The sequence below is a fragment of the Salmo trutta genome, chromosome 10 (genome assembly GCF_901001165.1).
Source record: "Salmo trutta chromosome 10, fSalTru1.1, whole genome shotgun sequence".
NCBI lineage: Eukaryota > Metazoa > Chordata > Actinopteri > Salmoniformes > Salmonidae > Salmo > Salmo trutta.
The window spans coordinates 22,706,722-22,728,954 of record NC_042966.1 but is presented as its reverse complement, the minus strand read 5'-3'; the positions used below and the strand labels follow the sequence as shown (position 1 = coordinate 22,728,954).

At 45.0% G+C, this 22,233-nt stretch overlaps 1 protein-coding gene and 2 long non-coding RNA genes across 3 annotated transcripts; 2 read left to right on the top strand and 1 right to left on the bottom strand.

Moving 5' to 3' along the window:
• Positions 1-287: 287 nt before the first annotated feature.
• Positions 288-2,063, bottom strand: LOC115201380 (parvalbumin, thymic). The gene is made up of 4 exons (XM_029764959.1): positions 1,876-2,063; positions 1,500-1,632; positions 1,129-1,238; positions 288-724 (listed from the first exon to the last, which is right to left on the bottom strand). The coding sequence occupies exons 1-4, from the start codon at positions 1,934-1,936 to the stop codon at positions 696-698; spliced, it is 333 nt and encodes a 110-aa protein (XP_029620819.1). The 5' UTR covers positions 1,937-2,063; the 3' UTR covers positions 288-695.
• A 1,383-nt stretch (positions 2,064-3,446) lies between these two features.
• On the top strand, positions 3,447-19,251 carry LOC115201379 (uncharacterized). The gene is made up of 4 exons (XR_003879739.1): positions 3,447-3,676; positions 17,405-17,488; positions 17,667-17,791; positions 19,116-19,251. It is a non-coding gene; the product is annotated as an uncharacterized LOC115201379 (long non-coding RNA).
• Positions 19,252-19,970: 719 nt separating this feature from the next.
• Positions 19,971-20,579, top strand: LOC115201378 (uncharacterized). Its single transcript, XR_003879738.1, has 3 exons — positions 19,971-20,115; positions 20,215-20,401; positions 20,494-20,579. It is a non-coding gene; the product is annotated as an uncharacterized LOC115201378 (long non-coding RNA).
• Positions 20,580-22,233: the final 1,654 nt, after the last annotated feature.

The window sequence follows — 22,233 nt, the reverse complement described above, 5'->3', positions numbered from 1 at the left end:
CGTCTGCCTTCCATATATACTGTGTATGAATAATCATGAGAAGAAAATGACTTGGTTTGGATGATCTACTGCAGTTGGATACACATGAGAGGAATATAGACTTGTGTTGACTTGACTCTTTACCCTGGGCCACATGCTCATATTCATGCAAGGAGCAGCCTGTCAAGGACATGACTAGGATACATCACATACTGTCATGTGAAACAGGTGCTACAATATTTATGGTCAAAGCCATATATACTGTATTTATAAACTTTACATCAGAGAAAGACAGCTGCAGGCAAGGCAAGTGTTAAGCCAAAGACTGTTTATTTGTATTGGTTTACAATATCATATTTTCCTTAGTCAAAACTAGCATACAGCATATTGCACTACTTGTACTGACAGACAGAGGCTGGGCCAACCCAAGAAGGTACTGAGCAGATTCACACAGACCATGTACTGCTTGTCTTCAAACTACAGATTCACACAGACCATGTACTGCTTGTCTTCAAACTACAGATTCACACAGACCATGTACTGCTTGTCTTCAAACTACAGATTCACACAGACCATGTACTGCTTGTCTTCAAACTACAGATTCACACAGACCATGTACTGCTTGTCTTCAAACTACAGATTCACACAGACCATGTACTGCTTGTCTTCAAACTACAAGATTGTCAAAAATAAACATCTTCTTTATCTTCCTCTCTTTATGAAGACATGACAAGGTTGGAGAACTCTGAAAGAGAGACACAAACTGTTTTCAATGCGTTCATTCTTAACGTTCAATATGCAGAATGTACAGATTTAATTACTGTCTAACTACATTTCCAAACTGGGTTCCTCATCCAGTGATCCATTAGAATCATAAATGTTAACAGCCGACCCTGGCTACCGCAGGTTAGTGTTTTTCATCATGAATCTTGTTCTGGAGAGTGGTCTCTAGCTGGCACAGTTATAAAATCTGATTTTTAACCTAACCCTTAACTTAACCATAACCTTAACCACACTGATAACCCTAATACAGTATAGCCAATTTGGAGTTTACTGGTGGCCTATCTAAGGCAAAATTGCTCAGTTCTGCCTCCAGGACAAGGCTCATGACAATAAATGTCAACCTGCCTGATGGCCTAGTAACCCTACCGTCCCAGCCTATCTTTCCGTCCCCGTCCTTGTCCCCAGCTAGGAGAAAGGCTCTGGTCTCAGCCGCTGTCAGGGGACGAGCCCCCTTGGAGAAGTTCTGGAGGAAAAGCCTAACACACACGCACACACACAAACGAAACACAAAACACAAAACACAAAAAGTAGCATTACATACAGTACACTGTACAGTAGGCGTTATGTGTGTTTGGTTGTATCCATCTAACTCTAAAGGATCTTAAGTCCTTGTACTAGGCTACTTTTTTTGAGAAACAAAATATTTTTATTTTATTTATATCTGCCTTGTATCTGCTGCTATTTTGATCATGGGATCAAGTTCCCTAGAAGACGTGTATGTTATATTGACACTCAACTGTAGCTCGTCCTGTTCGATGTAGCCACTCTTGTCCTGGTCCAGGATCATGAAGATCTTCTCAATCTCAGGAGGAGACTTCTTGGACAAGCCCACCATCGCAAAAAACTTCTTTGGGCTGAAGGAGTCGTTTGCTAAAAGCAGAATGGACGGTGCATAACGGCAAAGGACCAAACAAACCGTTGATGATTGAAATTAATAGCTCATAACTTGCATTTCCAGTTTCTGTATGTAAACACATTTGTGAAGCCACAATCATATAAAGAAAAATAAACGGCATTTATGAGTCCCTATGGGCAACCCAACACACCTCCTGTAACATTCCCCATACCATTAAGTTACAGTAGAGGTCAAAAGTGCAAAACACACATTCATACCTCTGCAAGCATTGATAGCTGAAGTAATATCTGACGCAGCAAGGAAGTCTGTGAGAGCCATACTGAAACGGTAGCGAGATCGTGATGAAACGTAGCAGCTTGTGGTTCTATCCTAACTGATGGTGAGGTAGAAAGCTACTGATAAGAGCGATCTTATGATGCCATGGTGTCAGAAACCACCAGCGTTTCCCTGCCAAACACAGCTGTCTTTAGGGCCCACTTGACGCTCAACTGACGTGGATGTCACGGCGTCACTATGACAAAGCTTTTGTTTGGCCCTTAATTAAGAGACAAACTGAAAGTGGCCCTTCTGGTGAACAGAAAGCCATTCTTACTAGCTTTCCCCCCATATAGTGGAAAAAGTACAGATTGAACCCTTTAAGCCTGAATATGAGATTTGTTTGAAACATCCAGTGACAGAGATACACGATCAGAAGTGTTGATCTGTCTTTGTATTCATGTGATTTAGTGTTTTTCCTTTCAGACATGCTGGGGAAAAGGCTTAAGGAACAGATAAGAGGCCAAGAAAACAGAAGTTATATTTGGTTGGCCAGATATCGCCTGACTTGCCTGCTCTTCTCTCTCCCTCTCTTCCTGTCTTCCTCCACTCCCATTGCTCATCTCCCTCCTCTCTGCCCTCTCCCTTCTCTACGTTTCTGGTTGCTTCCTCCCTGTGTTACAGAGCTGTCTCTCTGGCACAGGATCCCCCAGGCTTAGCTATAAACATCCTGTTATTCGGAGGCTCAGTCACGTTTGGGCTTCCCCTGCGATGGGGGTAGGCTCACTATCGTCACGGGTAGTGGTAAATCACTTGCCAGGGACTTTGTTTTATGAGAATATTAGGTTTTGATTCTTCAAATCTCCAGTGTCAGTACTACTGTACATGTTATGTCTTTGCAGTGGGGCAGACACAGCTGTTGGTGTCTGATAGAGGTTGGGGAAGTGTTAATGACTGATAAATGTTGAAGAGCCACCTCCCTGTGAGGCTGTTTTACTGAACAGCCACCTGCTGGAGAATTCACTCATTCCCAGGTGGCCATGCTCTACTGTAGCCTATTATGTACAGTAACTGGATAATGGCCGTTGGCTTGGAAACCTTACAGTGTAATGTTTCCTGCTGGTTCAACAGCGACTAGCTTTGGAGAGAAACATATCGATAAAGATCTTGAACTGACCATGACACATTTACCCTTACATGAAACCTTGGGGAATGATGATTTACAGTATCCCCACTATCCCTAATAATGCATCTACTTCATTGCTCCCATGTGGGGGTCCTTGTTGATATCTGCCCCGGGCCCTCTCTGCAGCGATCTGTGTCACTGTGGGCCTGCTACTGAGCACGTGCAAGCCTATGGCTGGAGTTGTAGAGCCCCTCTGAGCACCAATGACGTGAGCCGGTTTCCTCAGGATAGACGACAGCAGGCCTCTCAGCCAGGGGAGTTGAAGAACGACAAAAACATCCTCTCCCTCCATACCTGCCCCCGGCCGCGGCCTTGTCCCCTTCCATGCGCCGATACTTGTTTGCAGGAAGGCCAGGTTTCCTGTGTGATGGAGGAGAGGGGGATGGGGGGGATGAGGGAGAGGGGAAGAGGGTTGGGTGGTAGGGTTGGACACGTAGAGACTGTACAGATTGACTTTATGTTTTAGCTGTGTGTGGATGTTGGCGTTCTATGTAGTTTCCTGTGCAGGTGAAGCTTGGTGTTATCCATGAAGACAGTACACAATAGTAGTGGAGGTGGAGGAGGAAAGACAATGGGACTAAGGAGCAGAGCAGCCTTCTACATGGAGAACCATAGTGGTGAGTAGGAGGAAAATGATATATTTTTGTGATTGGGATTTTGTGTTTGTCATTGTAGTCCTGTTTTGCGTTGTGCTGGTTGATAGAGCTTACTGTATCCACTTTGCCAGATATGATGTCATGTTGAGACCTGGCAAGACTGTATTGTTTTGGTTTGTAAAATGTGTTGTTGATCTATCAAAAGGGGATTATAAACTGGGTAGTTCGAGCCCTGAATGCTGGTTGGCTGACAGCCGTATACCATGGGTACGACAAAACCTTTCTTTTAACTGTTCTACGTATGTTGGTAACCAGTTCATAATAGCAATAAGGCACCTCGGGGGTTAGTGATATATTGTCAATATACCACGTCTAAGAGCTGTGTCCAGGCACTCTGCATTGCGTCATGCCGAAGAACATCCCTTAGCTGTGGTATATTGTCCATATACCACACCCCCTCGGACCTTATTGATGAATTATATTATGGGGTAAAAATGTCTATACAATTATTGAGTGTAAAAACTTGTCCATGTATCCTCCTGGGGGATCTGCACTCCATCATTAGAGCTGAGTCTAACTGGTAACTATGGAAACACTAAAACACACGCTGACACACTGGTTAGTTCAGTGGAAAGTAAAGCACACGTACAGGTGTACTATCTTAATTTGACCAGTTTCTCAAAGCAGAAAAAGAATCCAGCAGCAACAGGAAATGTTAGTTATTATTTGAAAATGTTTGTAGGGGTTGATACATTTTTTATTAGGATAAATCAAGTCTGACATTTTAAAGTGGAAATTCCGAACTTCAGAAGCCTTTTAAAACCTTGAATACACAATATTTTGCACTTCCTGCGCCGCAGGAAAATTTGCGGTGACAACAGATGAATCAAACAGAGTGATTGAAAAACACATTAGCCTCCTGAGGGATCTCCCCCAGATCCCTGGACCATGATTACCATTCATTTTTTAGCCCTTTTTCTCCCCACGACCCTGCCAAGCTGCACTGCTTCTTGACACACTGCTCGCTTAACCCGGAAGCCAGCCGCACCAATGTGTCGGAGGAAACACCGCCCAACTGGCGACCATTTCAGCGTGCATAAGCCCGGCTCGCCACAGGAGTCGCTATAGCGTGATGGGACAAGGACATCCGGCCGGCCAAACCCTCCCCTTACCCAGACGATGCAGGGCCAATTGTACACCGCTTCATGGTCTTCCGGTCACAGCCGGTTGTGACACAGCCTGGGATCGAACCTGGATCTGTAGGGCCTTAGACCGCCCCACCACATTGTTGCCTGGCTGGGATTGTTTGGTGCTATTTTGGTGTGGTGAGAGCTGAGTCATTTTGGCATAGCTGACAGACATGGGGACGGTCTCTCAGCTGCCAAGCCAACCAGGCGGTGGCAGCATTCTCTTCTCACTCCCAGAGTAAGAGGAGAGAGAGAGAGCCTGCTGGCCTGCTGGGTTTGGGCTTTTTGCTTGCTTTCTTTATCTGGCTTTTTATCCGTTGGTCCCACTGCATCGAGCAAGCTAAATTAAGTGCATCTTAAGTATCTGAAAGACAACAAATCCTGTTTTGACTTGGGTTTGTGCACATTTCAGGGTGAGGTCTGCTCAGGTCTGATTCTGTATGCTGTTTATGGACAACGTTTCTACCACTGATAAGGTCTTTGGGAAGTCACAGGGAGTATATCTGGGGCTCTGCTGCTGAGCTATTCAGCCTACTGTACTCCTCTCATACTTAGACACAGAGATCTGCAGCCCGCCCGGGCTCGCTCGCTCAGCCCACTAACAGGCTGCTATGGGTATGGGCTTTGGATCTACCTGCCATTGTCATCAGGTAATTACTGTGGACTGCATGTAGAGGTTTTTAATGTTTTAAACATTTGCCCCCTCGAGAGTATAATGATACAGAGAGAGAGAGAGAGAGAGAGAGAGAGAGAGAGAGAGAGAGAGACTGCTTGAACATCCATCCTGAGGAAAGCGATTGCTCCTCTTCTTCCCTGGGCTCAGTTACATCTCTGTCTATTTCCATCGGACCAGCTGTGGTGGGGGACATACCGATACCGTTCTCAGATTCATCCCGGCCCCCCAATCCCATCACCCCACTTCTCCTCGCAAGGCCTCTCCCTCCTCAAGCGGTTTTATTTCGCTCTCCTGACACTTTAGCATCAATCACTCAAGATTTAAGTGTGTGTGTGTGTGTGTGTGTGTGTGTGCGTGCGTGTTTGCGTACATGTCTGTCTGCGTGTGCGTGCGTGCATGTGTGTGTGCGTGAGTGAGTGCGTGTTGATGGGAGCCCTGTAGTAACCCTGTGCCACTTCTCGCAGCTATAAATCCTCAGCAACCAAAGGAAAACAAGACAGAGTGTTCTATCTGATTGCTGCTCACGTTCTGATCACTGCTCACGTTACTCCTTACTCCAGCCTAACTTACTGCCAGGCTGGCTGAGTACCCTGTCCCCTCCACAACAACAACCTAAGAACCTTCCCTCACACTCATTCTGCAGTCTACACGTGAGCCAAGGGCAGGCTACTCATTGGGTTTGGGAGGATAAACACAACAGAACATAGTTTTTCCCAGGGATGAAAATTACCAGACATTTATAGGAGTAATATTATGTGGAGGAAGTTATCAGGTGGGTTGAGTAAATAAGCAAATAAAATGAACGTGCACTCTGTTACGTGTTCCCAATGACCTTTATTAAATGGACAACGTTTCAACCAACTCTTCGTTCCAGTTAAAGACCCCCTTTGGCTGCGACCCAGGCTTAGTTGAATCAGGTGTGGTTGCGTTGGCACAAAAGCATGTACCATGTGTGGCTCCCAAGTCCCGTGTGTGGCTCCCAATGTACCATTTGGCCAGTTGTATCTCAGGGGGCCGGAGAGAGACTTCCCCACACACATCACCCTCTGCTGGTGTGATTTCACCAGGCCATTAAATAGGCCTGTGTAGCTAACACAGTCTACTGTTACTCCCTGAGATGGTCGTTAAGCCATTGTATATCAGGTTTCCCTTCCACACCCACATCAGCAGGTGCAGCGCTCTTTTACTCTCAGTTTCTCTTCATTTCTCTTTCTCTCCTGACTCTCTCGCTTGCTCTCTCCCTCTTTCTTTCTCTCCTGACTCTCTCGCTTGCTCTCTCCCTCTTTCTTTCTCTCCTGACTCTCTCGCTTGCTCTCTCCCTCTTTCTTTCTCTCCTGACTCTCTCGCTTGCTCTCTCCCTCTTTCTTTCTCTCATGACTCTCTCGCTTCCCCTCCACCCTTCTGTTCTAAGGAGTGTTAGAAAATGGTTGGTCTTTCTCTTGTGTTACTTCCTGGATAGGAAAGGGGCCGTGGGGTGGAATGTAATGTGCACTTCTCAAGCTTCAGGACCCCCTTAAAGAGTTAAGAGATTTGGGTTAGACAGGTTTGTTCAAATCAACAGGGATCTTTGCTTCCACCATCCTGCACTGTGCTGTAGCTTACTTATTTCATGTTCGGGTTTAAATTCAAACTTGTCTTTTAATCTCAGTGCTTTAGCCATTGGCTACCATCGGTCAGCACAAAAATGTAAAGAATGCATGTCACTCTGGTATAAAGGATTTGGAGACAGGCGCAAGAATACATCTGGGTTTTTAATACACCCAAAACAAACACGTACAGTAACACTGGGATGTACCCAAACAAAAGAGCGAGGGTAAACCTCGTAGAACGAGCAGCACAGGCTCAGACAACACATAGGTACTCACACGACCAATGGACATGGGAAATATAATCGACAGCCCAATGGGAAACAAAGGGCACATTTGGACAAATACAATCAGTGAGGAATTGGAGGTGTGCATAATGACACAGTTCAGTGTAGCCTAGAAGGCCGGTGACGTTGACCTCCGGAACTGGTAAACAGAATGAGTAGCAGTACCGGGGGGATCCGTGACAATGCAGCTAGCCAGCGACTCTATTTAAAGAGTGGTGATAGAAGCAGCAAACCATAGGGGATTTTTTTTTTATATGAATTAAACTGCAATTATTTTAATCATAAGTAAGTTAGCCCGCAACAAGTGTCATGTAAGCTATTTATTAAATGTGAAAATCTATTTTGGCATGTGTAGCCTATACCCTTCACCGTCCGTCTCTCTATGTCCCTCTATCTTCTGTTTCCTGTCTGTTTAATTCGTAACCAGGGATAACCCTGACTCATTACATTTTGGACCGATATCTAGTTGCACCATGCAACTGGAGTAGTACCCCCCCCCCCCCCGAGCTGTAATAGGGCCATTCTGATGCCAGTTGGCTTAGAGCATGAGTGACAGTCTCTTTCTCTCCGGTGGTGGGTGAGTGAAGGGTGGGGTTCCCCAGCACCCCTTGGAGGAGGTTGGGATGGGGCGAGGATGTGAGGGATAGGAGGAGCACAGAGCAGAGCTGAGGGTTTAAATTAGAACATCGCTGGCCAGTCCTCGGAAACCACGAAGACAATTTCATTTGATATAGCTCTCCAGTTAGGGAATGTGTTTGCCAGTTTGTCAATCATTAGATTCTCAGGCTACTGTATGTACGCTGTGTTCTCTCCCTCCAGACCAGCTGTCCCAGTGGGACTGTTTTAGTATCTGATAGTGGCAGTGGTTGAGTGTGGCTGGCTGAATGATCACTTTGCACCATCCAAGAGTTCTACAGCTGTCCGTCTTGTATTATGATTGCGTGTGTGTGTGTGTGCAGGTCAGAGGTGACAGTCTAGCTTTTCAACACTTTCCCAACAGTCCTTTGCCTCTCAGCGTCGCCAGCACATTTCTCAACGATTGTGTGTTCTGCGGCTCAGTGCTAGCTTCATGTTATTGCTGAAATATCAGTTTGCTCTAAGCTGGTCTCCTGCTTCTGTTACAGTACTGTATGAGTTGCATTCACGTGTTCGTATGTGTACCTTTATATGGGACCGTCACAGGCTTCAATGGGTTTCTTGTTATCACATTAGGATAGTTTCAGTTTACTTTCTACAGTCACTGTCCTCACTTGTATAGACTCAAACAATGTTTTGAGTATCACCGTAGTAATATATACTGTAACCATTTTAATGATTCATTTGTTTTTAAGTATTACTGAAATTCCTGAAATGAGGTTGTACAGATTGATGATGTAATGACAGGCCTAGGTGTGCCAGTGCTTGTCTTGACTAACCCTTCACCCCCCTACACCCCCCTACCCACCCCCATACACCCCCCTACCCACCCCCCTACACCCCCTACACACCCCACGACCCACAACACCCTACGAACCCGAACCCTCCAATCCCCCTCTTTCTCCCCAGAGACCAAACTAACAGTTCACAGTCCAGCCTAGTGTTGTGTTAACAGTCAATTAACTACCTAATAAACCCCTAATAAACCCCTTCACAAACATTCTGCACAGTAGGACAAATCAAGCCTGACATTTTAAAGTGGAAATTACAAACATTAGAAGCCTTTTTAAACCTTGTATACAAGATTGCATTTTACTACTGTGCAGGAAAATTAAGATCCCACACCTGTATGTACCAAAAGTCCAAATGAACCTTACAGTATAGATATAGACAGTATAGGTATAGACAGTATAGATATAGACAGTTATAGACAGTATAGATATAGACAGTTATAGGCAGTATAGATATAGACAGTTATAGGCAGTATAGATATAGACAGTATAGGTATAGACAGTATAGATATAGACAGTTATAGGCAGTATAGATATAGACAGTATAGGTATAGACAGTATAGATATAGACAGTTATAGGCAGTATAGATATAGACAGTATAGGTATAGACATTATAGATATAGACAGTTATAGGCAGTATAGATATAGACAGTATAGGTATAGACAGTATAGATATAGACAGTTATAGGCAGTATAGATATAGACAGTATAGGTATAGACAGTATAGGTATAGACAGCTATATCTATAATTTGTGTTCCTGTTCAAGCTGGGTAATTTGATCTCCTAATCTCTTCTCCTCACCATGGTAACAACCCAGAACCCAGGCAGAAAGAGGCAGGTGGGAGAGCTGCCAGACTGACATGGCACTTGTATTTTTAAATCGCCGTGACACAGCAGCAGAGCCACATCGTCTATTAGACATGCATGACCCTATAAGGTCTACTTCCATCCACTACACACACTGGCTGAGTGAAACGAGCTCTTCTGGAGGGAGGGGTTCTCTTCTCTGCCTCCTAGTGGTAGGATACTGTCATGACATGGGTTTATCTGCCTTCTAGTGGTAGGATACAGTCACAACATGGGTTTATCTGCCTTCTAGTGGTAGGATACTGTCATGACATGGGTTTATCCGCCTTCTAGTGGTAGGATACTGTCACGACATGGGTTTATCTGCCTTCTAGTGGTAGGATACTGTCATGACATGGGTTTATCCGCCTTCTAGTGGTAGGATACTGTCACGACATGGGTTTATCTGCCTTCTAGTGGTAGGATACTGTCACGACATGGGTTTATCTGCCTTCTAGTGGTAGGATACTGTCATGACATGGGTTTATCTGCCTTCTAGTGGTAGGATACTGTCATGACATGGGTTTATCTGCCTTCTAGTGGTAGGATACTGTCATGACATGGGTTTATCTGCCTTCTAGTGGTAGGATACTGTCACAACATGGGTTTATCTGCCTTCTAGTGGTACGATACTGTCACAACATGGGTTTTGGAGTTCACTGACTTACATTTACATTTTAGTCATCTTATCCAGAGCGATCTTATCCGGAGCAGTTAGGGTTAAGTGCCTTGCTCAAGGGCACGTCAATAGATTTTTGACCTAGTCGGCTCGGGGATTCGAACGAGCAACCTTTCGGTTACTGGCCCAACGCTCTTCACCGCTAGGCTACCTGCCGACCGGTGAGAACCTGACTTACTGTCAGTGGTTTGGGAAGGAGGTTCAACTTTCAAGTCTCAAGTTTTAATGTCTCATGCACAAGTACAGTGAAATGCCTTTCTTGCAAGCTCTAAACCCAACAATGTAGTAATCAATATCAATGTAGCACTAAAAATAACAAAAGGTAGAACAAAAACACACAAGAAATAAAATAAGAAAAACACGAGAAAGTAAGTAAGCATACTATATACAGGGTCAGTTCCAATACCATATTTACAATGTACAGGGATACTGGAGTGATAGAGGTAGATATGTATAGAGGTATGGTGACTAGGCATCAGGATATATGATAAACAGAGTAGCAGCAGCGTATATGATGATTGTATGTCAGTTGGCTTCGGGGATTTTAGAAAAACTTAAAATAAGGGCTGTATTTTGTGTAGACTTACCCTAGTGTGACGTTTTGATAACCATATCAATCTCTCTTGGACAAGGTGACTTTTATCAATATGTTCGTCTCTATTTACTCTCAGACTCTGTTTAATCTCAAAATGCTAATTAGCATCAAAGACATCATGCAAAACTACAAATCCCTGCATGTAAGGTCCGACGCTGGAGATGAGAAGCAGGTACAGGGAGTTGAACATTTAATGCGGAACAGACAAGTAACAGGACAGAAACAGCATCAGCACACGTGTATACAAAGACATGCGAACATTAATGCTGAAGCAGGGAACAGAGCGGGGAACCAGACATATATAAGGAAGGTAATGACAGAGGTGATTGAGTCCAGGTGAGTCCAATAATCGATGATGCGTGTGATGGGGAAGGCAGGTGTGCGTAATGATGGTAGCAGGAGTGTGTAATGCTGGGGAGCCTGGCGCCTTCGAGCGCCAGGAAGGGGGAGCTGGAGCAGGCGTGACAGCAAGCTCCTGCATGTCCTCTCTAGCTGACACCTTCGCTAACAGGTATTGTGTCAATTTAGAACTTGCACAAAGCAGTTCACAGAATTGTCCATTTAAAGAAATGTAACCAATTTATTCATTACTACATTTAGCTACCATTAGATAGTTAATCCAGTGATTGTTACCTTTGCCTCGATTCATCAGTCTCCTCCAGAACGAAACGGCATTTGTAGATCTTTATGATATCCACTTTAGCAGCTAATTAGCATTTCATTTTTGGGGGGTAAATATAGGTGAATATCTTGATAAAAGTCACCTTGTCCAAGAGAGATTTCCATGGTTATAAAAACGTCACGCCAGGGTAAGTCTACACAAAACACAGCCCCTATTTGAAGTGTTTATAAAATCCCCTATGGGAAAAATGAACGGTGGAAAACGATTGGAACCATTTCCCTGTTTGAACGCTAGGTTTTATGGGTATTATGACGCATAATGTGGTACTCTATTGTGTGTAGGTTAGTGAGACAAAATCTCCATTTAATCCATTTAAAATTCAGGCTGTAACACAACAAAATGTGTGCGTGAGTACTTTCTGAAGGCACTGTACTCACTGTATATGTGTTCAATTCTACTTAGTGTTTACTCCTATTTAGGGATGTGTTCAGGGTATCTACATTTAGACTTTATGTTGAGGGGTGGAGGTACCATTACAGGTTACTGTACTGTATACTGCAGTATAGAGTTCCTTACCCCAGTAAACCGTGTTCTGCCCGTACAGGGAAATGAACATGGATGAATAAATTAGGCTAAGTTGGCTCCACTCAATACTTGTTTAAGCACGCATGCAAGCGCACACAAGACACACACACACACACACACACACACACACACACACACACACACACACACACACACACACACACACACACACTTGAGGCACATACACACTTGATGCGCGCATACTTGCCTGAAATGGTAGTGCATTATTGGCATCAGTCTTGCTTGTTCAGCCATGTCCAGGTCTCAACTGGGGAAGAGCAGGAGTACTGCTGTCAACAGAGGCTCATAAATACATTATCAGCTCTCTGAAATGTATCTTAGATTTATGTCATCATATTATAGGAACTCTTGTCAGCAAACGCTCTAAAGACCCAATAATCTGCTACTAAGATACTAAGATACTACTGGCATGACACAATAAGCTGACATGTTTACCACTTTGACTGTTGTTGTTTCAGTGTCTAGTTTCACCCTAACCCCCAAAACGCCAGAATGAGAAGTGAGACGCTATCCTCCGGGCGTGTCCAAATAAAGGCTGTAGACAGGGCTGCTAGGGGCCTGGGTGGTGGAGAGCTCATTTCACAGGTTTACCCAGAGTGCAATGTTGCATGGTCTGGACGGTTAGAGAGCAGAGCGTCATGTGTCGCCTGCCTTGCTTGGGCGTCACTGCCACTGCTCAGAATAAGCCCAGTGCGCTCCAATTACCCTCCTCTCACGGATTGTTTGGTGTCACTTGTCGTCTGTTGGCTGGATATGATGATTCTGTGCCTCTGGTGTAAAAGGATAGTTATGCAGCCCCCCCCCCGGCCCGCGAATGTGCGTGTGATACAACTAAATTGGTGTGGCAAAGTCACAGCCAACCCAATCAGAAAAGAAATGCGCCCCCCCCCCTCCCCTTTTTCGGGTAGTCCTAGGCACGGGTAGATCTACTATTGGTACTCTCTGTCCCTGACTCCGCCCACTAGGGTCTGCACATGGACAAGTGTCCCAAGCCGTTGCATTGCATTGTGGGACTGGTGCATTGCATTTCTTTGGACTGTCATCAAGTGGCCGTTAAGACCTGGGAAGAGGAGAGGTAGATATAGACTTGTTATTACCCTGGCTAGGGGTATTAATAGCAGGTGGGGCAGTGGAGAAGGGATACTCTATTATTTTGCCCATGTTAGAAAAACAACAATAAATTAGGGAATGGAACAGCTATCCACCCACCCTATCCCTACAGTTGAAATCTGAGCAAAGATGGATGCCGCTTTCAATGTGGCCCATCAGAGTCAAAGATACTGTAATTAATGAATGAAGTGGATGACGCTGTAGATCTATGTCAAGAGGTAGCAGAACTATCTGATGCTGAGTAAATAGATTGACCACAGCACAAACAGTTTAGACTACATTTGAAGTTGTTTTTCAACCCTGGCCTATATCATATGCACAATGCTGCTAAGTTCAGTGGACCTAACAGAAGGACCAGGGTTTGCAGTCTAGGTGACATGATGCCTGGACTATACAGAAAATGGGAGGGAGGAAGGGAGCAAGGGATGGAGGGATAAAAGGAAAGAGGGGGGTGCCCCTTAAACACACAGGGGACAGGGTGAAATGCAAGCACCTTCCTCCATTTGAGTTAACCACCATCTGTCTATCTCTCTCCATCTCCTTTCCTCCACTCCTCTCTTCACTCCATCCTTTCCTTCTTCTTCAGACTCGGGACAGGGAGGACCTGAAAGACCTGTGTGTCTCCCTGGGAACAATATCCTGATGCTGCATGAGTGTGTCAAGTGGAACTCCAGCATCAGTGATTTTGTTGCCAGTGGGAGAACAGTAGCAACCGGACCTTACAACTTGCCCTCCTTCAGAAACAGTGTGGGAAATATACTGTGAAAATTGATGAAGAATAATATTTTCAGTCAATTAATCCCGTATTCCTTCTTTCAGGAGTAGTAATTGAATGGAATCTGTACATAGACGTGTTGTTGGATATTTATTAAGTCACATCAAATAAACTTGAAACTTGCAAGATATGTCAATGAGATATTTAAACAGTTATCACTAGCTGACCTACGCCCAGTACCTTTTAATGAACATTAGACAATTCACTAGCCGGCTACCACCCGGTATTGTACCCTGCACCTTAGAGACCGCTGCCATATGTACAGTGAGGGAAAAAAGTATTTGATCCCCTGCTGATTTTGTACGTTTGCCCACTGACAAAGAAAGGATCAGTCTATAATTTTAATGGTAGGTTTATTTGAACAGTGAGAGACAGAACAAAAAAGTCCAGAAAAACGCATGTCAAAAATGTTATAAATTGATTTGCATTTTCATGAGGGAAATAAGTATTTGACCCCCTCTCAACCAGAAAGATTTCTGGCTCCCAGGTGTCTTTTATATAGGTAACGAGCTGAGATTAGGAGCACACTCTTAAAGGGAGTGCTCCTAATCTCAGTTTGTTACCTGTATAAAAGACACCTGTCCACAGAAGCAATCAATTAATCAGATTCCAAACTCTCCACCATGGCCAAGACCAAAGAGCTCTCCAAAGATGTCAGGGACAAGATTGTAGACCTACACAAGGCTGGAATGGGCTACAAGACCATCGCCAAGCAGCTTGGTGAGAAGGTGACAACAGTTGGTGCGATTATTCGCAAATGGAAGAAACACAGAAGAACTGTCAATCTCCCTCAGCCTGGGGCTCCATGCAAGATCTCACTTCGTGGAGTTGCAATGATCATGAGAACGGTGAGGAATCAGCCCAGAACTACAGGGGAGGATCTTGTCAATGATCTCAAGGCAGCTGGGAAAGTAGTCACCAAGAAAACAATTGGTAACACACTACGCCATGAAGGACTGAAATCCTGCAGCGCCCGCAAGGTCCCCCTGCTCAAGAAAGCACATATACATGCCCGTCTGAAGTTTGCCAATGAACATCTGAATGATTCAGAGGACAACTGGGTGAAAGTGTTGTGGTCAGATGAGACCAAAATGGAGCTCTTTGGCATCAACTCAACTCGCCGTGTTTGGAGGAGGAGGAATGCTGCTTATGACCCCAAGAACACCATCCCCACCGTCAAACATGGAGGTGGAAACATTATGCTTTGGGGGTGTTTTTCTGCTAAGGGGACAGGACAACTTCACCGCATCAAAGGGACGATGGATGGGGCCATGTACCGTCAAATCTTGGCTGAGAACCTCCTTCCTTCAGCCAGGGCATTGAAAATGGGTCGTGGATGGATATTCTAGCATGGCAATGACCCAAAACACATGGCCAAGGCAACAAAGGAGTGGCTCAAGAAGAAGCACGTTAAGGTCCTGGAGTAGGTCCTGGCCTAGCTAGTCTCCAGACCTTAATCCCATAGAAATTCTGTGGAGGGAGCTGAAGGTTCGAGTTGCCAAATGTCAGCCTCGAAACCTTAATGACTTGGAGAAGATCTGCAAAGAGGAGTGGGACAAAATCCCTCCTGAGATGTTTGCAAACCTGGTGGCCAACTACAAGAAATGTCAGACCTCTGTGATTGCCAACAAGGGTTTTGCCACCAAGTACTAAGTCATGTTTTGGGGTCAAATACTTATTTCCCTCATTAAAATGCAAATCGTTTTATAACATTTTTGACATGTGTTTTTCTGGATTTTTTTGTTGTTATTCTGTCTCTCACTGTTCAAATAAACCTACCATTAAAATTATAGACTGATCATTTATTTGTCAGTGGGCAAATGTACAAAATCAGCAGGGGATCAAATACTTTTTTCCCCCACTGTACATAGTCATTTAACACTGGTCATTTGAATAATGTTTACATACTGTTTTACCCACTTTATATGTATATACTGTATTCTAGTCATGGATCATACTACATAAATACTGCTGTACACACCTTTTCTATTCACATACTGCCCATAATGTATATACAAACCAGACACATACATACACTACCAGTCAAAAGCTTTAGAACACCTACTCATTCAAGGGTTTTTCTTCATTTTGACTATTTTCTACATTGCAGAATAATAGTGAAGACATCAGTACCATGAAACAACACATAAGAGAATGCCAAGAGTGTCCAAAGCTGTCATCAAGGCAAAGGGTGGCTATTTGAAGAATCTCAAATATAAAATATATTGTGATTTGTTTAACACTTTTTTGGTTACTACATGATTCCATATGTGTTATTTCATAGTTTTGATGTCTTCACTATTATTATACAATCTATAAAACAGTAAAAATAAAGAAAAACCCTTGAATGAGTCTTAAACTTTTGACCAGTAGTGTATGTATTTATATTCAGGTCTCTGGTCAGGAAGCTAATTTCCTGCAATTCTATCCATTATGCCATGGGGTTTTGTACTGTGTACTTAAATACTGTGTTCTCAACATAGCTCATTCTAATATATCTACTGATATACATACCATTCTTAGTATATATTGTGTAAATGTATCTGGTGTAAATATGTACAGATTACACTTGGAATGCTGTTAATTAGATTCGATCTGACATTTCTTGATTTCGTGTAGTATTTTTTATTTATTATTATTTGGTGTTTGACATTTTACTGCAGTGTTAGTAGCTAGTAACATAAGCACTTCGCTCTGCTCAACCGTGTATGCGACCAATAACCTTTGATTTGTGTGCGACATGTCTTTGACATCGAATGTCTGCTATTATCAACAGAACCACTAGAGGGCATTCATGCCGCATAGGCTTGTGATTATATGCCGTGGTGAAAATCCTAAAGATAGTAAGGGTCCTGACGTAGCACAGCCTGTACATCCTTCTTTCTTCCAAAACCTCTTGCAAACTTTCAGTTTCTGATTTTGAGCCAAAATTGTCAAAGCATTTTGTCTGTAAAGCTTCTGGGAGTAGTAGGTGTGTGTGAGTATTGTCCTCTTACTGTCTCTCACTGAGGAGGATCTGTTACATTATTCATTTTATTTGATTTAACCTTTATTTAAGTAGGCAACATTAGCCAGGCTTTTAATCGATTTGCCTGTTCTGCTCTGCTCCTGGTCAAGCCCATGGGACTGACTACTGTACACGTGAGCTCTTTGTCCACTCCTCACTGTTCACCTCTATCTGACTTTGTTCTTTTCATTTCTCTCTCTCTGTCTCTCTCTCTCTCTCTCTCTCTCTCTCTCTCTCTGTCGCTTTTCCTTTTTCTTATCTCTCTCGTCCTCATTTCTCTTTCACTGTCTCTCTTGCTTTCCTTCTTATTTCTCCTAATTTCCTATTTTATTTATTTTCTCCAGGGACTCAGTTCTGGATTACTTCTCTTGTCATACTGATCCGCTGATCTGACCATTTGCTGTAGAATGGGACCCTCAAACCACAAGGTACAGTAGTATTCTGACCTTCTCTCTCTTAAGTCAATTTTCTCTTGAAATTTGCATTGATAGTGTAAGATAGGACTGTGTGTCAGGAAGTTGCATCAGAACTTTGTACTCTTCTGTTGTTGAGGGCATCGTGATGTAGCAACATGTAAAATGACATTTGTTTATCTTCACTTGGCAGACTTCACTTAAGAGGCTGAGTTAGCTGTGCTGTCTTTGGATGGACCCTCATCTTATTGGCTACCCCTTATTGGCTACCCGAATGGGTGTGGTCGTAGTGGAGCAAACTGATGAGAGCGACCAATGGTATGTTCCTGTAACTTTTACTACAGTGTCAATGGTTTTTGACCATTGCTTTGCAGTTTGCATTGTCTTGTTATATCTTCAGCTCATAATGCTCTTTATTTTATAGTACTCTCTCTCTTTGTGTGTGTTTGTGCGCAGTGGTGTAAAGTACTTAAGTAAAAATACTTTAAAGTACTACTTAAATCGTTTTTTTGGGGTTATCTGTAGTTTACTTTACTATTAAAGAAATACTACTTTCACTTTTACTTCACTACATTCCTAAAGAAAATAATGTACTTTTACTTCATACATTTTCCTAGAACCCAAAAGTACTCGTTACATTTTGAATGATGATTTCTGAGTGTTTGAGTGAGCCCCTGTCTATTCGTAAAGAAAAAAACGTCTGGTTTGCTTAACATAAGCAATTTTAAATTATTTATACTTTTAGTTTTGATACTTAAGTATATTTCTCAAGTAGTATTTTACTGGCTGACTTTCACTTTTACTTGAATAACTTTCTATTAAGGTTTACTTTTACTCTATACTTTTACTCAAGTATGACAATTGGGTACTTTTTCCACCACTGTTCGTGCGAGTGCGTGCTTGTGTATTTGTGTCTGTGTGCGCATGTGTGTGTGTTTAAACTGTGTCTTTTTGTATGTAGGACATTGGTAGCGGTTACACTGTGAGGTGCTAATCCAGGTGATAAAGGAGACACAGATTAGAGCCTTGTGTGTGTGTGTGTGTGTGTGTGTGTGTGTGTGTGTGTGTGTGTGTGTGTGTGTGTGTGTGTGTGTGTGTGTGTGTGTGTGTGTGAGAGAGAGAGAGAGAGAGAGAGAGAGAGAGAGAGAGAGAGAGAGGGGAGGGGGCAAGAACGTGTGTGTGCATCTCCTGGGCTGTGTGTCTGCCTCTTGCGTTCGTTCGTCATAGCGCTCAGTGAGTCAGCATCTCTTTTTCCTTGCCTGAGTCACTCATTTAACGGTTGCCCGGTGACCGCAGAACGGAAAAAGGTTCCTATTGCGTGCTCGCCTGCGAAGACAGCCACCAATATTTATTCAGGCCCTGCAGTGAGTGGCCAGGAGAAAATAATAGACATACATTCTCCAATGATTGCCTGGGTGCCATGTCATTGTACGGAGACGAGCCGCTTAGTAATGAGGTTTTGCACTTCCTGTTTTGGAAGGAGATATACTGTCGCTAGCGCTCTGGGGCACACAGTGTGAAGGAGACGATGGATGTCTCAGTAGATGTTTATTTATTTGTATAAAATACCAAGTTGTATGTTGAAGAATAACATAAAATGAACTGCATTTTATGTGAAAGAATCATATTTTTCTCCATGCAGGTATGAAGACTTCCAGTGCTGGCTCTTCTCAGGTGAGAAGGGCCCCCAGGCCAGCCCCGTCGCCCCCCACCACAGCCCTGTGACCCCCCAGCCCAGCCCTGTGACCCCCCAGCCCAACCCTGTGACCCCCCAGCCCAGCCCTGTGACCCCCCACCACAGCCCTGTGACCCCCCAGCCCAACCCTGTGACCCCCCAGCCCAACCCTGTGACCCCCCACCACAGCCCTGTGACCCCCCAGCCCAGCCCTGTGACCCCCCAGCCCAACCCTGTGACCCCTCAGCCCAACCCTGTGACCCCCCACCACAGCCCTGTGACCCCCCACCACAGCCCTGTGACCCCCCACCACAGCCCTGTGACCCCCCAGCCCAACCCTGTGACCCCCCACCACAGCCCTGTGACCCCCCAGCCCAACCCTGTGACCCCCCACCACAGCCCTGTGACCCCCCAGCCCAGCCCTGTGACCCCCCAGCCCAACCCTGTGACCCCCCAGCCCAACCCTGTGACCCCCCACCACAGCCCTGTGACCCCCCAGCCCAGCCCTGTGACCCCCCAGCCCAACCCTGTGACCTCCCAGCCCAACCCTGTGACCCCCCATCACAGCCCTGTGACCCCCCACCACAACCCTGTGACCCCCCAGCCCAACCCTGTGACCCCCCACCACAGCCCTGTGACCCCCCAGCCCAGCCCTGTGACCCCCCAGCCCAACCCTGTGACCCCCCACCACAGCCCTGTGACCCCCCAGCCCAGCCCTGTGACCCCCCAGCCCAACCCTGTGACCCCCCACCACAGCCCTGTGACCCCCCAGCCCAGCCCTGTGACCCCCCAGCCCAGCCCTGTGACCCCCCACCACAGCCCTGTGACCCCCCAGCCCAGCCCTGTGACCCCCCACCACAGCCCTGTGACCCCCCAGCCCAGCCCTGTATCATCAGAAGGGGATGAACCTGGACACGGGAGGAAGGTGTCTTTCTTTGATGATGTCACTGTCTATGTGTTTGATCAGGTAACTGCATCTATCATACAGATAACTGGTATTTTACATCAGAGTCATGTTTTTATGCCTGCAGTATCTACATCATTTCATTTTGAACACGCTCCACAGGAGAGTCCCACCAGGGAGCTACAAAGTCACTGGCCAGAGACCAACAGCAAAGAGACCAAGGGTCAATCTCCAATACCAATTTACAGACACACACCTGAGACCAATGATCAATCCCCAATCCCGCCCTGCAGCTATGTCAACCATCTACCTCACATGGCAACCTCAGGGGTCTCCTTAGAGGACAATGGTATGTCTTTATCTCTCTATGCTGATGGTGATCTCTCTATCTGTCTGATGACATCTCTATCTGATGGTGGTTGTGTTTATGCTGTCCTACAGGTCCTGGTTTAGAATGGGAGGATGACTTCTCCTTCTTGGACAGCTCCCTCAAAACCAAGATGGCCGATCACCATCTTATAATATCAGAATCCAGTATATCTTCCGTACCCCCCCACCAGACCTCCACATCCTCACAGAGGTGGAGTTGGAGGTGGAGTTGTCCATCCACCCACCAGACCTCCACATCCTCACACCAGAGGTGGAGTTGTCCATCCACCCATGCCTGCTCACAGTTGAGACCTTCTAGTCTGGTCCTCACCCACGTCACTGATGCTGACCTGGAGCAGTGAGGCAAGTGATTGGCTGCACAATTGTTTTTCTGTCACCCAGAGAGCCTTGGGCTCATGGAAAAAATGACTTATCCTCTCTCCCTCTCTCTCGCCCTCCCTCATTTCTCTCCACTCCACTCCTCTCCCCTTCCCTTATATGATTCATTATTTAATGGATTTCTAGCTGGAGAGTTTTTTCTTCTTCTCTCCAACAGTTCCAAACCACCTGTCGGTTGGTTACACTGATATCACAAAGCTCTGTGACAGTACATTGTCTGACTCAATAAGCCTGGGCTGTGTAGTAGCTAAGAGCACAGCTGGCCACAGTGAAAGCAATAGATATCACATCTGTGGCTCTGGCTGGAGTTGAAAGCATGTTATCTTCTTCTCAGTCAGCATAAAGACCTATTGTTCAGCCCAGTCAACAGACGTCTAGTTTTACTACTGTCTTATCAATGCCGCCGGTCATGCTCTCGTGCCACATTCAGCCTAGGGCCAAACGAAAGTGAAAAGGCTATTACATAGGTTTCTAAGACACAGTGAGTTCATCATTACACAATGTAGTAAGGGGTGTAGTAAATAGATAATATTGATCTGTTTTTATTATTTTATAATAAGAAAAAGCACGGTTTGTGTAGACTCTAAATAGAGAGGTGTGATGAAAAGGGAAAGATGAAGGGACAGGAGACAAGGAAAGGAAGTGGAAGAGAGAGAGAGGGGGAAAGAAAAGGAGAGGGCCCTTTATTTGTCTAGCTATTTCAAGGGGTGTCCTTGAGTCCATCTGTGGGCTGTGGACGGCTCTATGGCCAGTATAGGTGGAGGACAAGACAGGATGGCACTCAACTCTGATCCACATGTTCATGCTTGCATGTCGGCATCCATGTGCCTGTGTGTGCGTGTGTTACAGTATTTGGTCCAGCTTGTAAGACCTGAGTTTGCTTGACTTATTTGAAAGTATAGCCAGTAGTTATTAGTTATCAGAGCCCATGGGTAAACTAAATACATATGGTTGTCCTGAGGAGAAACTGAACAAACGGAAATAAACTTTCCACAGAACGTGAAGTGTGGTTTGGTTGATTAGAAGAAACCTGGCAGAACCAGTACTAGTGTTCACACACATATACGCATGCAAACACACACGCACGCACGCACGCACGCACACACACACACACACACCCGCGCACCCACGCACGCACGCACGCACGCACGCACGCACACACACACACACACACACATACTCAAGGACTTCACCGCTGCACATTTTGCTGCTGGGAGCTGCTCACCTGTGTCTGACATTCTCTTTAGATACCGGTAGAAATGTTTGTGGAACTATAACACTATATCATACAGAAGTCTGGCTTTCTTGTGTTTTAGCCCAGTATCCGCCACTGGGGATGAGGAGACGGAGGTCTAACAGTGTGTTTGCTGAAGGAAGACAATGTGATCGAAGAAAAATCTCAAAATAAACAGA

What these genes read in the sequence shown, in the direction of transcription:
- LOC115201380 (XM_029764959.1), bottom strand. Translation starts at nt 1,936, where the DNA reads ATGGCTCTCACAGACTTCCTTGCTGCGTCAGATATTACTTCAGCTATC. An exon ending in AGCTATCAATGCTTGCAGAG is followed by an intron (nt 1,633 to 1,875) that starts GTATGAATGTGT and finishes TTCTGCTTTTAG; the next exon opens with CAAACGACTCCTTCAGCCCA. An exon ending in ATCGAACAGGACGAGCTACA is followed by an intron (nt 1,239 to 1,499) that starts GTTGAGTGTCAA and finishes CGTGTGTGTTAG; the next exon opens with GCTTTTCCTCCAGAACTTCT.